General features: G+C 40.4%; 1 protein-coding gene across 1 annotated transcript; it reads left to right on the forward strand.

Moving 5' to 3' along the window:
* The first annotated feature begins 4,101 nt into the window (after window positions 1-4,101).
* On the forward strand, window positions 4,102-11,949 carry LOC100552059 (vomeronasal type-2 receptor 26-like). The gene is made up of 3 exons (XM_008105680.3): window positions 4,102-4,383; window positions 9,423-9,549; window positions 11,039-11,949. Exons 1-3 carry the CDS (start codon window positions 4,102-4,104, stop codon window positions 11,947-11,949), a joined length of 1,320 nt encoding a protein of 439 aa, XP_008103887.3.
* The last annotated feature ends 405 nt before the right edge of the window (window positions 11,950-12,354 follow it).

Here is a 12,354-nt window from a genome sequence, read left to right on the forward strand (position 1 = left end):
TGGGGAGTTGGAGCTGACAGAGGAAGCTCATCTGCACTCTCCCTGGATTTGAACTACTGACCTCTAGGTCAGCAGTCCTGCTGGCACTATTTATTATAGGAGAAACAAATTGTGTCTTCTAGAACAATGGTTTTATATGTATTGTCAAAACAGATAAAAGTTAAAAACACAAGAACAATATAATTAAAATAGTTGAGCAATAAAATAAAACATCATAAAATACATCAGAGAGTATCGAAACTGAAAGGTGGGGTTATTAAAAATTACAAGGGAGAGGCAGGCATGTGCAAAACGGAAGACAGTAAAATCAGGAGTGGGAGTAAAGTGGCTGCAATAAATCACTCTGACCATGAAGTGATGAGTTCGAGGCCAGCCCGTGGCGGGGTGAGCACCCGTCAATTAAAAAATAAAAAATAGCCCCTGCTCGTTGCTGACCTAGCAACCCGAAACATAGTTGCATCTATTAAGTAGGAAATAAGGTACCACTTATAAAGTGGGGAGGTAAATTTAACTAATTTACGACGTTGGAATGAGGAAGGGCTGTCACAGTGGATAATGAAGCAGCTGCTCCCCCCTATGACCAGAATCGAATATCCCCTCAGGAGAAGGTTAAATTGCCTCTGCGTCTATCTCTGTCTCGGTTCTATGTGTATTGAATGTTTGCCCTATATTTATATAATGTGATCCGCCCTGAGTCCCCTTCGGGGTGAGAAGGGTGGAATATAAATACTGTAAATAAATAAATAAATAAATAAATAAATAAAGTGCTGAAGATCAGGGCAGTAAACAATTAAGACTGGGCAGTAATAAATTACAAATTAACCTTTTGTTCAAAAGCATGTTGAAACATCCACATCTTCAAGACTTTGCGGCAAGTGGACAGGGTGGGGGCTAATCTGATCTCCCTGGGGAGAGAGTCCCAGAGTCGGGGGGCCACCTCTGAGAAGGCCCTCTCTCTCATCCCCACCAACCGTGCTTGTGACAGAGGCAGGAGTGAGAGAAGGGCCTTCCCGGAAAATCTAAGAGCCCACACTGGTTTGTAGGGAGAGATACACTCATGAAGATAAGCAGAACCCAAATTGTTGAGGGCTTTGTAGGTCATAGCCTGCACTTAGAATTGGGACCAGAAAATTATCGGCAGCCAATGGAGCTCCCTGTAGCTGGCTCCTGTTAACAACCTGGCTGCCGATCTTTGCACCAATTGTAATTTCTGGGCCATCTTCAAAGGCAGCCCCATATAGAGCACATTGCAATAATCCAGTCTAGATGTAACCAAGGCGAGGACCACCATGGCCAAGTCAGATTTCTCAAGGTACGGTTGCAGCTGGTGCACAAGTTTGTGTAAAGGCCCTCCTGGCCACCGCCGAGACCTAAGAATCAAGTGCCAACATTGAGTCCAGGAGGACCCCCAGACTGAGGACCTGGGTCCTCACAGGGAGTGTAACTCCATCGAACACAGGTAGCCACCTGATACCCCGATCGTTCCCGCGACTGACCAGGAGGACCTCTGTCTTGTCTGGATTCAGCTTCAGCTTGTTAGCTCTCATCCAGTCCACCACAGCGGTCAGGACATGGGAGGCTTCCTTGGAGCTTGGGGGAAAAGAGTGATAGAGTTGAGTGTCATCTGTATAGAGATGGTGATGAAGGTGTATTGGGAAAATATAATGCTTGTATTGGAAACTATATATTGAATGTAATCATATTAGAAATGGGAATAGAAAATATATATAATCACAAGCAGAATGTGTGCATATATTCTCCAAAATACCTTCTGCCTAGTCTTCTCATAGCAGAGACCAAAGTTCACCCTAAGTAGCAGAGACATATGTTAAAGTGTCAACAAGACCAGATAAGCTTCCGTACCAGGCAACGGGAAATTAATCAAGGGTTTGGGATGTCAAAATAAGCTTAAGGTAACCTGGCGCCATGAAGGGGTGCTAATGACACCTTAAAAGCTTAGATGGAGGGAATTCCTCACTAAGTGGGACCCCTAAAAGCCAAGATAAGAATTCCTTAGATAAGGCCTAATGGAAGGGTCAGAGGTCTTGAAAGTAGCCTATGTTTTAGTAAAGTGACACTAATTGATGATGGATGATGCCCATATGACGTATGCAGAAGGGTGCAAAATGGTATAAAAAGCCCTGTGTTTCTTTGTTTGTTACCCTTGCTTTCCTGATTACAGGAGAGGGTCCTTCCTATGCTTATTCTCTGTGACCACTGAAAATAAACATCATTTTCCTTCAGCACTCAGAACTCTCTTTGTCTCATTACCTCAAACCTTTGCCGTTTCAATGGCATCGAGATAAACTCACACTGGAGAACCCAGAATTTCTTAAGAAGAACCTTTTAAACAAGTTCATATTTAATCAAATCTGTAAAGTCAAATCTGCTGTCATTGGGGTTAAGGATATAGAGCTGTTCCTAAAAACACACACAAAGTAATAGTAAAATTGCTATTTTTTAACATGAGAAAACACTTCTCTAGAAATGTCTAGGTTCTTCAGCACAACTCTACATGAATTTAATAATAATAATAATAATAATAATAATAATAATAATAATAATAATAACAACGACAACAACAACAACAGCAACAACTTTATTAGTATATCCTGCCCCATCTCCCCGAAGGGACTCGGGGTGACTTACATGGTGATCAAGCCCTAAAAACACAATGTTACATGGCATAAAATTACATTTCAAAATTAATACATAAATATATAAAAAACATAAAACATAATTCAATAATCCAAAAACGGACCAGTGCACAATTTGACTCTATATTTGTACTGGGTATTTAGAGATTTCTAGAGAAATATTCCATTACTCTAGTAATCTTTAGGTCATCCAACATGACTCTATGATCAATTTGTAGTAGAAACTGACCATAAATTGACACTGGATGACCACAAGTTTTCTAGCAAGCACATTTTAATCACATCGATGAATAATCAAATCTTAAGAACTCAAATCCACAAACGTGGAGCCAACCATACTACAACAGGTGTACTGGAAGCACTGACATGTCATAACATTGTATATGTCAAGGTTTATTTTCTTGACCAAAAACAAACAAAACTTTTCTAACCCTTGAAAAAGAACAACACTTCTAAGTTGAAGAGACGTGTTTTTTTTCCCCTGGTGGAACATCTCTACCTGGAATCACTTATGACCTATCTACTTATTATGCCACAGGACAGGAGTTATTATATTTTTGCTGTTTGGGGATTATCAAAATGATGGTGATTTTTTCTACTTCTCAGGGGCTATTTGTCTAAAGATCATCCTTGAAACTAACAGGAGAAACCTCAAAACAATAACAATGCTTAGTAATGCTGCAGCTGCGGAATCTGACAAGCTGGAGCAAATAAATTATAAATATCTTCTCTTCCATTGAGAATTTGGACTGGGACTAAAGAAAGGTAGAGACGATGCCAGTGTGATGTTGAATAGTGATCTCTCCCTTCACATTTGAGGCCACGGTTAGACTATGTTAGTTTGGCATCTAATTATTCTGCTCCGAGGCTTGAACCAAAGTATTTGTGGTGTCTGCATATGAGAAATTGTGAAGGAGAGAGAAAATTTGAGGGATCAATGCTAATAGGCATCTCCATCATGATATGGTGGTGGCTGATGCTGCTTATGCTGCTACACAGAGATGTCTATGGGATGGTGAAGGCAAAATGCCAAATGAAATTGATCTCAGATCGAATTAGCCCATTTAATTATTACAGGCCTGGAGATTACACAATTGGTGGGATCACAGAGACAGCAAATCGCATGCTTTATCCATATGTGTTTTTCAGACCTCCTCAGATACGTTCTTTCAGGTAAGAAACCAAAACATGTCATGCTCTTCTATGGTTCCTTTTGGACAGAAATGGCTTCCATTTTTCCAGAGAAAAGAATGGCTAAGGTGTCATCAAGACCTGGCATCTTTGGGCAGCTGCAAACCTTCCACTTTTCTGGTAATATGTACATGCTGCTCATCTATATTCCTTCTCCCCCTTCCCACTCTTCTCCTTCTCCTCCTCTTCATATATTTTTGCCAAGCAGAGGATGAAAATCTCATGGCTTTCATTTCATTGCAGTACAGCGAATATGGAATACTGGCAGATCCTACCTTTCTTGTTTGCCATTCATGAGATCAACCAAGATCCATTGCTCTTACCCAACATCACACTGGGCTATAATGTCTATGAGAACTATTTCAATGAAAAGATAACTTATGACGCCATGATAGACCTGCTATCAACTGGACAACAGAGCGTTCCAAATTATAGCTGTGGGAAGCAGAGCAACCTCTTGGTGGTTCTTGAAGGGGCCAACACTGAAATTTCCAGACACATCTCAAGCATCTTGGACATCTACAAAACTCCACAGGTATGAATGGTTGCAGGATGGGTTTATATAACAGCCTTCAAAAAGTAGGGTTGGACTCGGGGTGAAACGAACACATGTCATTTCATGGATGTTAATATCATTAACAAATAGCATCCTTCCTTGGTCATTCCTAAAAATACACCACATCTAGGACCTTCTGTGTTCCTTCCACCCCTGGGACAGAAACCATTTTTATTAATACCAAATCCATAAAACTTGAAAAATTGAGTTATGGGGGCAGCATATTGTTGGCCAAGAGTAGATATTATGTACAGATTAAAAATACTAAAATGTATCAGATCACTTCAGTACTAGGCTTGGAAAATTACATTTTAAAGCAAAAGAATGCACACCTTCTGCATATTATTATTCTTGTAAAATTTGTTTTAATGCTGTCTTTTGAAAACAAACCCCATGTGTATGTGTATGTACAGTGTTCCCTCGCTTATCGCTGGGGTTAGGTTCCAGGACCACCCGCGATAAGTGAAAATCCGCAAAGTACAGACACTATATTTATTTTAATATTTATACGTTATTTTAGTAGTTATACACTATTTTAAGTCTTTCTCAACCAATCGTGTGTTGATAAATCACCTTCTTCTCCTCCCATTGCCACTTGGGCTGCTTTTCTCTCCCTCTGGCTTTTCCTTCCTCCCTTCCTTAGGTTGTAAATTGTATTTTTTATTATTTATAATAGTCTTTTAGAGTTTATTGAAAAACCGCAAAACAGCAAATCCGCAAAAAGTGAACCACAAAGTAGTGAGGGAACACTGTATATGTATATATGTGTGTGTGTGAGTGTGGTAAAATTTCTTTAGTTATGGTCTATTCCAGTTCGATGATTTTATGATTCTGAAATCCAAAATACTGCAAAATGAAAAATTATCTCATTAGTTAATGAGCTAGTTGTTCTTTTGCTTTTTGATGGTTCACGGTATACAAACTTTGTTTCAAATATTGTTTATTGAATTGCCTTCGGGCTATGTGTTTAAGGTGTATGTGAAAAGTAAGTGGTTTTCCTGTTTAGACTTGGGGTCCCTCTCTTATATATCTCATGTGCAGGTATTTTAATAACCAAAAGAAGCCTAAATAGAAAACACTTCTAGTCACAGGCATTTTTGATAAGGGGTACTCAGTCTTCCTCTTTTCCTACGGTGTTTACTTCACTGGGCATTACTGTCTTCCAGTGAGTCATGTTGTCTTATGATATGCACCAAGTGTGCTCACCTCAGTTTAGCTATTTGGGCTTCTTGAAATGATTCATATCTTGTTCTTCATTTGTCTTTTTAGCAGTCTTATGCACCACAACATTTCAAATGAGTGCATTTCCCTCATCATGATTATACCACACAGTTTTCACATATGTAGAAAAGGAAAAACGTATCTGACTTTGGTAGATTATATGTGTTTACCTATCTATTGGTAGTTTCTTCATAGTTGCTCTTCAAGTCTTCCCTTTCTTATTTTTAGATAGCAAAGAGGGCTGTATGGATTAGGCCTGGGGATCGCCTGGTGCAGTCCCCAGGCCCAATCCACACTTGGTCCATACCTGGTACGGCCCGGATCTGGGTTTTACCAGGTATCCAATTCGCTTTTACCTGAGCTGTTGTTTGGATGCCTCAAGTAAAAGTAATTGAATTGGTTTAGACTCTATGGACATTATCAGGGGTGCTTTGAATGCGATTTCCTGCTTCTTGGCAGGGGGTTGGACTGGATGGCCCATGAGGTCTCTTCCAACTCTACTATTCTATGATTCTATGATTCTTATCACACTTGGGGCTTTTTGACCCCTTTCTCCTCTTTGGAGATCGAGTCTGGTGAGTGCCATCAGACGACACTGGCTTGGCCCCACCCCATTGATCTCCATGTAAGATGTGTTTTGGGTAGCTCCAATTGAATGTACTTTGAAAGCAGTTGTTATACTCCAGAAACTTTGTTTTTGTGGCTGTTGCAAATTATGTTGAATTGGTTCAGACTCTATGGACCTCATCACACTTGGGGCTTTTGACCCCTTTCTCCTCTTTGGGGATCGAGTCTGGTGAGCACATCAGATGACGCTAGTTTGGCCCCACCCCATTGATCTCTAGGTAAGGCGTGTTTTGGGTAGCTCCAATTGAGCTACCCACATTTTTTCTCCTCTTTCCCCCATCTGATGGGGAAAAGGGCAACATGGCAATTTTAAAGCTTTCTGTCATTGAGTGAGGAGACTATCCAACGCTGGACTCCTCCTGGCAGGACTCAAAAGGGTTGAACCTGTTTGTTATTGTGATCATTTGTTTATCCTTAAATGAGTTCAAAATGGCTAAGCAGTTACCTATACCTGCTTTTGGAGATTGCAGAGAGCTGTAAAGTGAGAAAGGAAGAGAACAAAATCCTGTGGCAGCTTCCGGCAGAAGCTGGCGTTTAACTTACTTCTTTTAATGATATTTTAAAATGAACAATTCAGTTTTATATTTGAAAGCAAGAGAATGCCAAACCTATATTTGTATAAAGCACATTAACCCTAAGAAAGGGTGAAGTTGTTAAAGCTAAACTAAAGTACATAGTTCATTACACAAATTTGGAGTTCATCTTCAAAATCAAAACATAGCACCAAACTTTTCCTTTCTTTATCAGGTCAGCTATGGCTTCCTTAGTAATGCTTTTGGTGGAAAAAGCCTGTTACCGTTCCTGTACCGAATGGCCCCAAAGCAGGAACCCCCATATCTTGGCATTGTCAAACTGCTCCTGCATTTTAAATGGACTTGGATTGGCCTTTTTGCTCCCGAGAATGACACTGGTGAAAAGTTCCTGAGTACCTTCAGATCTGTGGCCACCAAGAATGGTGTTTGCATTGCATTCTCAGAAACGCTTCCTGTGCTGAATTTCGGAGAGCAATTCCCAACCAGCACCAAGTTCAATATGCTTTCATTTCTTTTGGATAAAATAGTCAATGTAGCTGTTTATCAACTGGACACTTTTATTGTGTATACGCAAGGGCTACTTATAAGACATGTTGAAAAGACCAGAAACTCAACTGTGGGGAAAGTTTGGATTTCAACAGCTTTTCAGGACCACACCATGAGATTGCTGCACAGAGTGGTTGATCTCCAGCACAAACATGTCTCTTTGTCCTTCTCTGTCCAGATGAATAAAAGGAGACACTATAATGACTTTGACCACAATATGATTTATCTTGAACAGTTTGGAGAAGCGACATTTCGTTGTTCCTTTTCATTGCCATTTCCATCTGTGAAAATCAGGAAAAGATGTGTAGAAAAAAATGCTGTGAAGGAGCTACCTCAAGATGTGATTGAGAGAATCCTTTCTCAAGACACCTATAGCATTTATAATGCTCTCAAGGCTGTGGCACGGACCTTGCACGAGGCACACTTTTCCCAACTGAAGGGAATGAGAATGACAGGTGGAGACAGGATGACTCCTCAAAAGGTCCCTTCATGGAAGGTATTTCTTTTTCTACGTATAAAGACCCAAAGGAAAGTTCCATAGGAAAGTCCCCAGTCATTCTGTTCTGGAATGGAGCAGGGAATTATATTTTGGAGGTGCCTCCTCCATTTGTTCATTACCCCACAACTTATCTGCTTATGTTATTAGATATACTCTGTTGATGAAACACTGTGCAGGCATCCTGGTTCATTTTGTTGAACAGTACATTTGTCCAGGTCATGGAAACAATTACTTGTAGGTGTCTCCTCCTTGCTGGGGAGCTAGATGAGGTTTAGTTTGTTGGAGTCCTAGAATTAGAAGACCTAAAGATGGTAATACATTTACTTCTTCCCCCACATCATTCTAGCTTCATCCTTTCCTTAGAAACTTTGAACTTTATAATACTTCCAGGCATGGTATGTATTTAGATGAGAATGGTGATCTGGCAGCTGACTTTCATATCATGAACTGGGTGGTTTCCCCCAACAAATCCACTGCTGGAATCGAGGTCGGAAGTATAGAGAGATGGAACTCCTCAAAGGTCAAGTTCACCATAGATCAGAGTGCCATTGTATGGGCCGAGTGGTTTAATCAGGTGGGCAAATAAGATATTTCTATGTATTTCTTCTAATGGCTGTTCTCAGGCAATCCTTCTATCTATTCTTAGGTCAACCCTTCTGATTTTAATAGACTTTATATAGATGCAAGAGTACAGCTGTAAACTCTGTATACAAATGTGCTGTCGAAGGCTTTCATGGCCGGGATCACAGGGATGTTGTATGTCTTTCGGGCTGTGTGGCCATGTTCCAGAAGTATTCTCTCCTGACGTTTCGCCCACATCTATGGCAGGCATCCATAACTAACTGGATGCCTGCCATAGATGTGGGCGAAACGTCAGGAGAGAATATTTCTGGAACATGGCCACACAGCCTGAAAGACATACAACATCCCTCTGTATACAAAATTCATTAATGTTTCATATGCACCTTATATGGATATGAAAGTAATTTTGTGCACAACAATTGCAATAATTTTGCTTATGAAACAAAATGTACAATTTACACTAAACTATCAAAAAGCAAAGGTGTCACTATTCAAGTACACATGTAAATAATTTTGATTTTGGAATTTTGGATAAGCTACACTCAATCTGTAAATGGGATATATTTTGCCTTTTCTTCTTTTATTTAACTTTTATATTACTTTCAGAAACTTTTCTGCCCTTCCATTACTATCTCTATTTTCACAATGAATGTTTTCTCACTATTATATAGTCAACCTATTCTAGAGGGGTCATTCCCCTTAATGCACCAGAAATATATCCATGGCACAAAGGATCTTCTGGTAGGTAAGATTTGTAATGCAGCTGCAGCCTTTCCTGGATCGGAGTGGTAAGATCTTGACCAGGTTACCACAGTGATCCTGGGAGATTGAATATTGTTGGTGTTTTAAATTGCAGACTGGACTTGGCACATCTTTGGGCCTTTTGCATGATTGAATCTTCAGGTGATCAACCGGTATGGTCAAGCATTGTCCTGAGACTTCTTTCTCTTTCTCCATTCAATTCCTGCTGACAAACCTCTTAATTAATACATTCTCTTGGGGTTCCTTAGATTGTGCCCATATCTAGATGTACTGAAAGTTGTCAATCTGGATATGCCAAACTGATGAGGGAAGGAGAGCAGGCTTGCTGCTATGATTGTGCCCTTTGTGCGGAAGGAACCATCTCCACCCGGGAAGGTAGGTGTCCCGCTTTCAATACTGAACAAGGATCTCACCTGATCAGAGTCCAGAGGTCGTAGCAAAAGTGGGCAACAAAGAGTCCAAGGTTGTTGTATGTCTTTTGGGCTGTGTGGCCATGTTCCAGAAGTATTCTCTCCTGACGTTTCGCCCACATCTATGGCAGGCATCCTCAGAGGTTGTGAGGTATGGATAAACTAAGTAAGGAAAAGGGTTTTCCTTACTTAGTTTATCCATACCTCACAACCTCTGAGGATGCCTGCCATAGATGTGGGCGAAACATCAGGAGAGAATACTTCTGGAACATGGCCACACAGCCCGAAAGACATACAACAACCCTGTGATCCCGGCCATGAAAGCCTTCGACAACACAAAGAGTCCAAGGTCAAGAAATTGTAAATTAGAACACAGTCCAGGAAAATACTGTAGTCAAAAGGGTCACATATCCACTATTTGCAATACCCAAGTCTGGTAAACAGTTTGTTTCCAGTAGTTTAACTGGAGGAAGTACCGTGCATATAGAGACAGATAGCTCAGTTTTTACTCCAATCAGAGCCGGCCCAACAATGAGGCGAATTAAGCGGTCGCTTAGGGCGCAAAACATACAGGGGCGCAGTCGAGACTGCTTTTTCTGTTGATTTGTTGTAAAACATGATATTTTGGTGCTTAATTTGTAAATTCTTAATGTAATTTGATGTTTAATAGGCTTTTCCTTAATCCCTCCTTATTATCCAACATATTTGCTTTTCAAACGTTCTGCTGGCCCGTTTATGTTGGATAAGTGAGACTCTACTGTATTTGTATTAGTGTTTTGTGGGCATTTTGCCCCATATGTAAGCTGCTCCAAGTCCCTTCGGGAAGATGGTAGCGGGGTATAAGAATAAAGTAATTATAATTATTATAATTATTATTATTATTACTATTATTATAAAGTTATGAAGTTATTTCCTATGCTTAATAAAAAGGACAAGGAGCTACCAATCATGCTGAATTATGGTCAGACTTGAGGAATTATATTACCCTGATACAGTTCTTTTCTTTTCTAAAACCCCTCTACTTGCTCTTTTATCTTTACGTTCATTTTCACGGGGATTGGAGGCACAGAGTCCCTACAAAAGTAGAAAAACTAAGAAGAAAAATACTTTTTCTTCATAGAGAATCCTACTCTAGAAATCTCCAGGTCCTGCTGTGGAAATTTAATGTCAGCATCTGGTGAAAAACAGAGTCAAAGTGCAGAACCTAGAAATTCCTGAAGAACATCCTAATAAAGTCTGTAAATCAAATCTGCAGAAGTTAATCCCACAAATATGGAGGGATGTCTGTCTTGTCTGCTTTGACTGAAATGTTCCAGCCCTACTTGCTGAGAGCCTTGCTGGGGAAGACTTGCAAATCTGTTTATTATCAGTAAATTTTAGATTTGTATACCTATTTCATACAGATCAGATGTTACATTGCTTTGTGGTAACTCTACATCTACTGTTCTTTTTAGATGCTGATCACTGCATTAAGTGTCCAGATGAAGATTACTCCAACAAGGATCACACAGAATGTCTTGCCAAGTCTATCAGCTACCTCTCCTACAAAGACCCTTTGGGAATCAGCATAGCTTTCTTTGCCCTGTTCTTTTCTCTAATCACAGGGTTTGTCTTAGGTATCTTCCTCAAATACCAGGAAACAGCCATGGTCAAAGCCAACAACCGTGATCTCACCTACATGCTTCTCGTCTCCCTCCTGCTTTCCTTCTTGTCCTCCTTTCTCTTCATTGGCCAACCACAGATGGCAACTTGTCTTCTTCGTCAAACCGCTTTCATCACCATCTTCTCAGTGGCTGTCTCATCCTTGTTGGCAAAAACCATCACCGTAGTGGTGGCCTTTATGGCCACTAAACCAGGAAGCAGGATGAGGAAATGGTTGAGGAAGAGTTTGGCCAACTCCATTGTCATTTCTTGCTCTGGTGCTCAAGTGGGCATCTGTATGGTCTGGCTGGGAGTCTCTCCTCCTTTCCCAGATGCCGACATGCACTCTCAACCTGAGCAGATCATATTGCAATGTAATGAAGGGTCTATGGTCATGTTTTACAGTGCCCTCGGCTACATGGGCTTTCTGGCTGCCGTCTGTTTCACGGTGGCTTTCCTTGCCAGAAAGTTGCCAGGGGCTTTCAATGAGGCCAAGCTGATCACCTTCAGCATGCTGGTATTTTGCAGTGTTTGGATCTCCTTTGTGCCCACCTATCTGAGCACCAAAGGGAAATACATGGTAGCTGTGCAGCTCTTCTCTATGTTATCCTCCAGTTTGGGGTTACTGGGTTGCATATTTATCCCCAAATGTTACATTATACTATTTAGACCTCACTTGAATACAAAAAACTTTCTAGTGCTGAAAACCCAAGATGGCAATTGATTCTTTATCTCAATTTGGTGTTTATTTGACACTGGTTTGTCATGTGTCCATGTGAAGGAGCTCAACATCTTATTTTATGCATAAACTATCTGTGCTGTGTAATATATGTATGTATTCTTTTTATATGTATTTGTTGCAGCCCAGGTAGCCAGAGCACCGAAAACCAACACAGAGACCAATAATCTTTTAATATCTTTATTAAAGCAAATAATAATCCCAAAATGAAATGGTGGAAAAGTTGATCAAGCAGTAGCCCTTTAAGAAAAGGTATAAGATAGTCCAGAAAAGTCGAGGAATATGTCCGCTATTAGAGTCCAAAGTCCGGAAACCGAAACACACTCAAAACTGAAGTTAGCCTTTGAGTGGGGAATAAAGTCAGCAAGCTAGGCAGATGAACAAGGTCCA

Source organism: Anolis carolinensis, chromosome 2, assembly GCF_035594765.1.
Source record: "Anolis carolinensis isolate JA03-04 chromosome 2, rAnoCar3.1.pri, whole genome shotgun sequence".
In the NCBI taxonomy this organism is placed as follows: domain Eukaryota; kingdom Metazoa; phylum Chordata; class Lepidosauria; order Squamata; family Dactyloidae; genus Anolis; species Anolis carolinensis.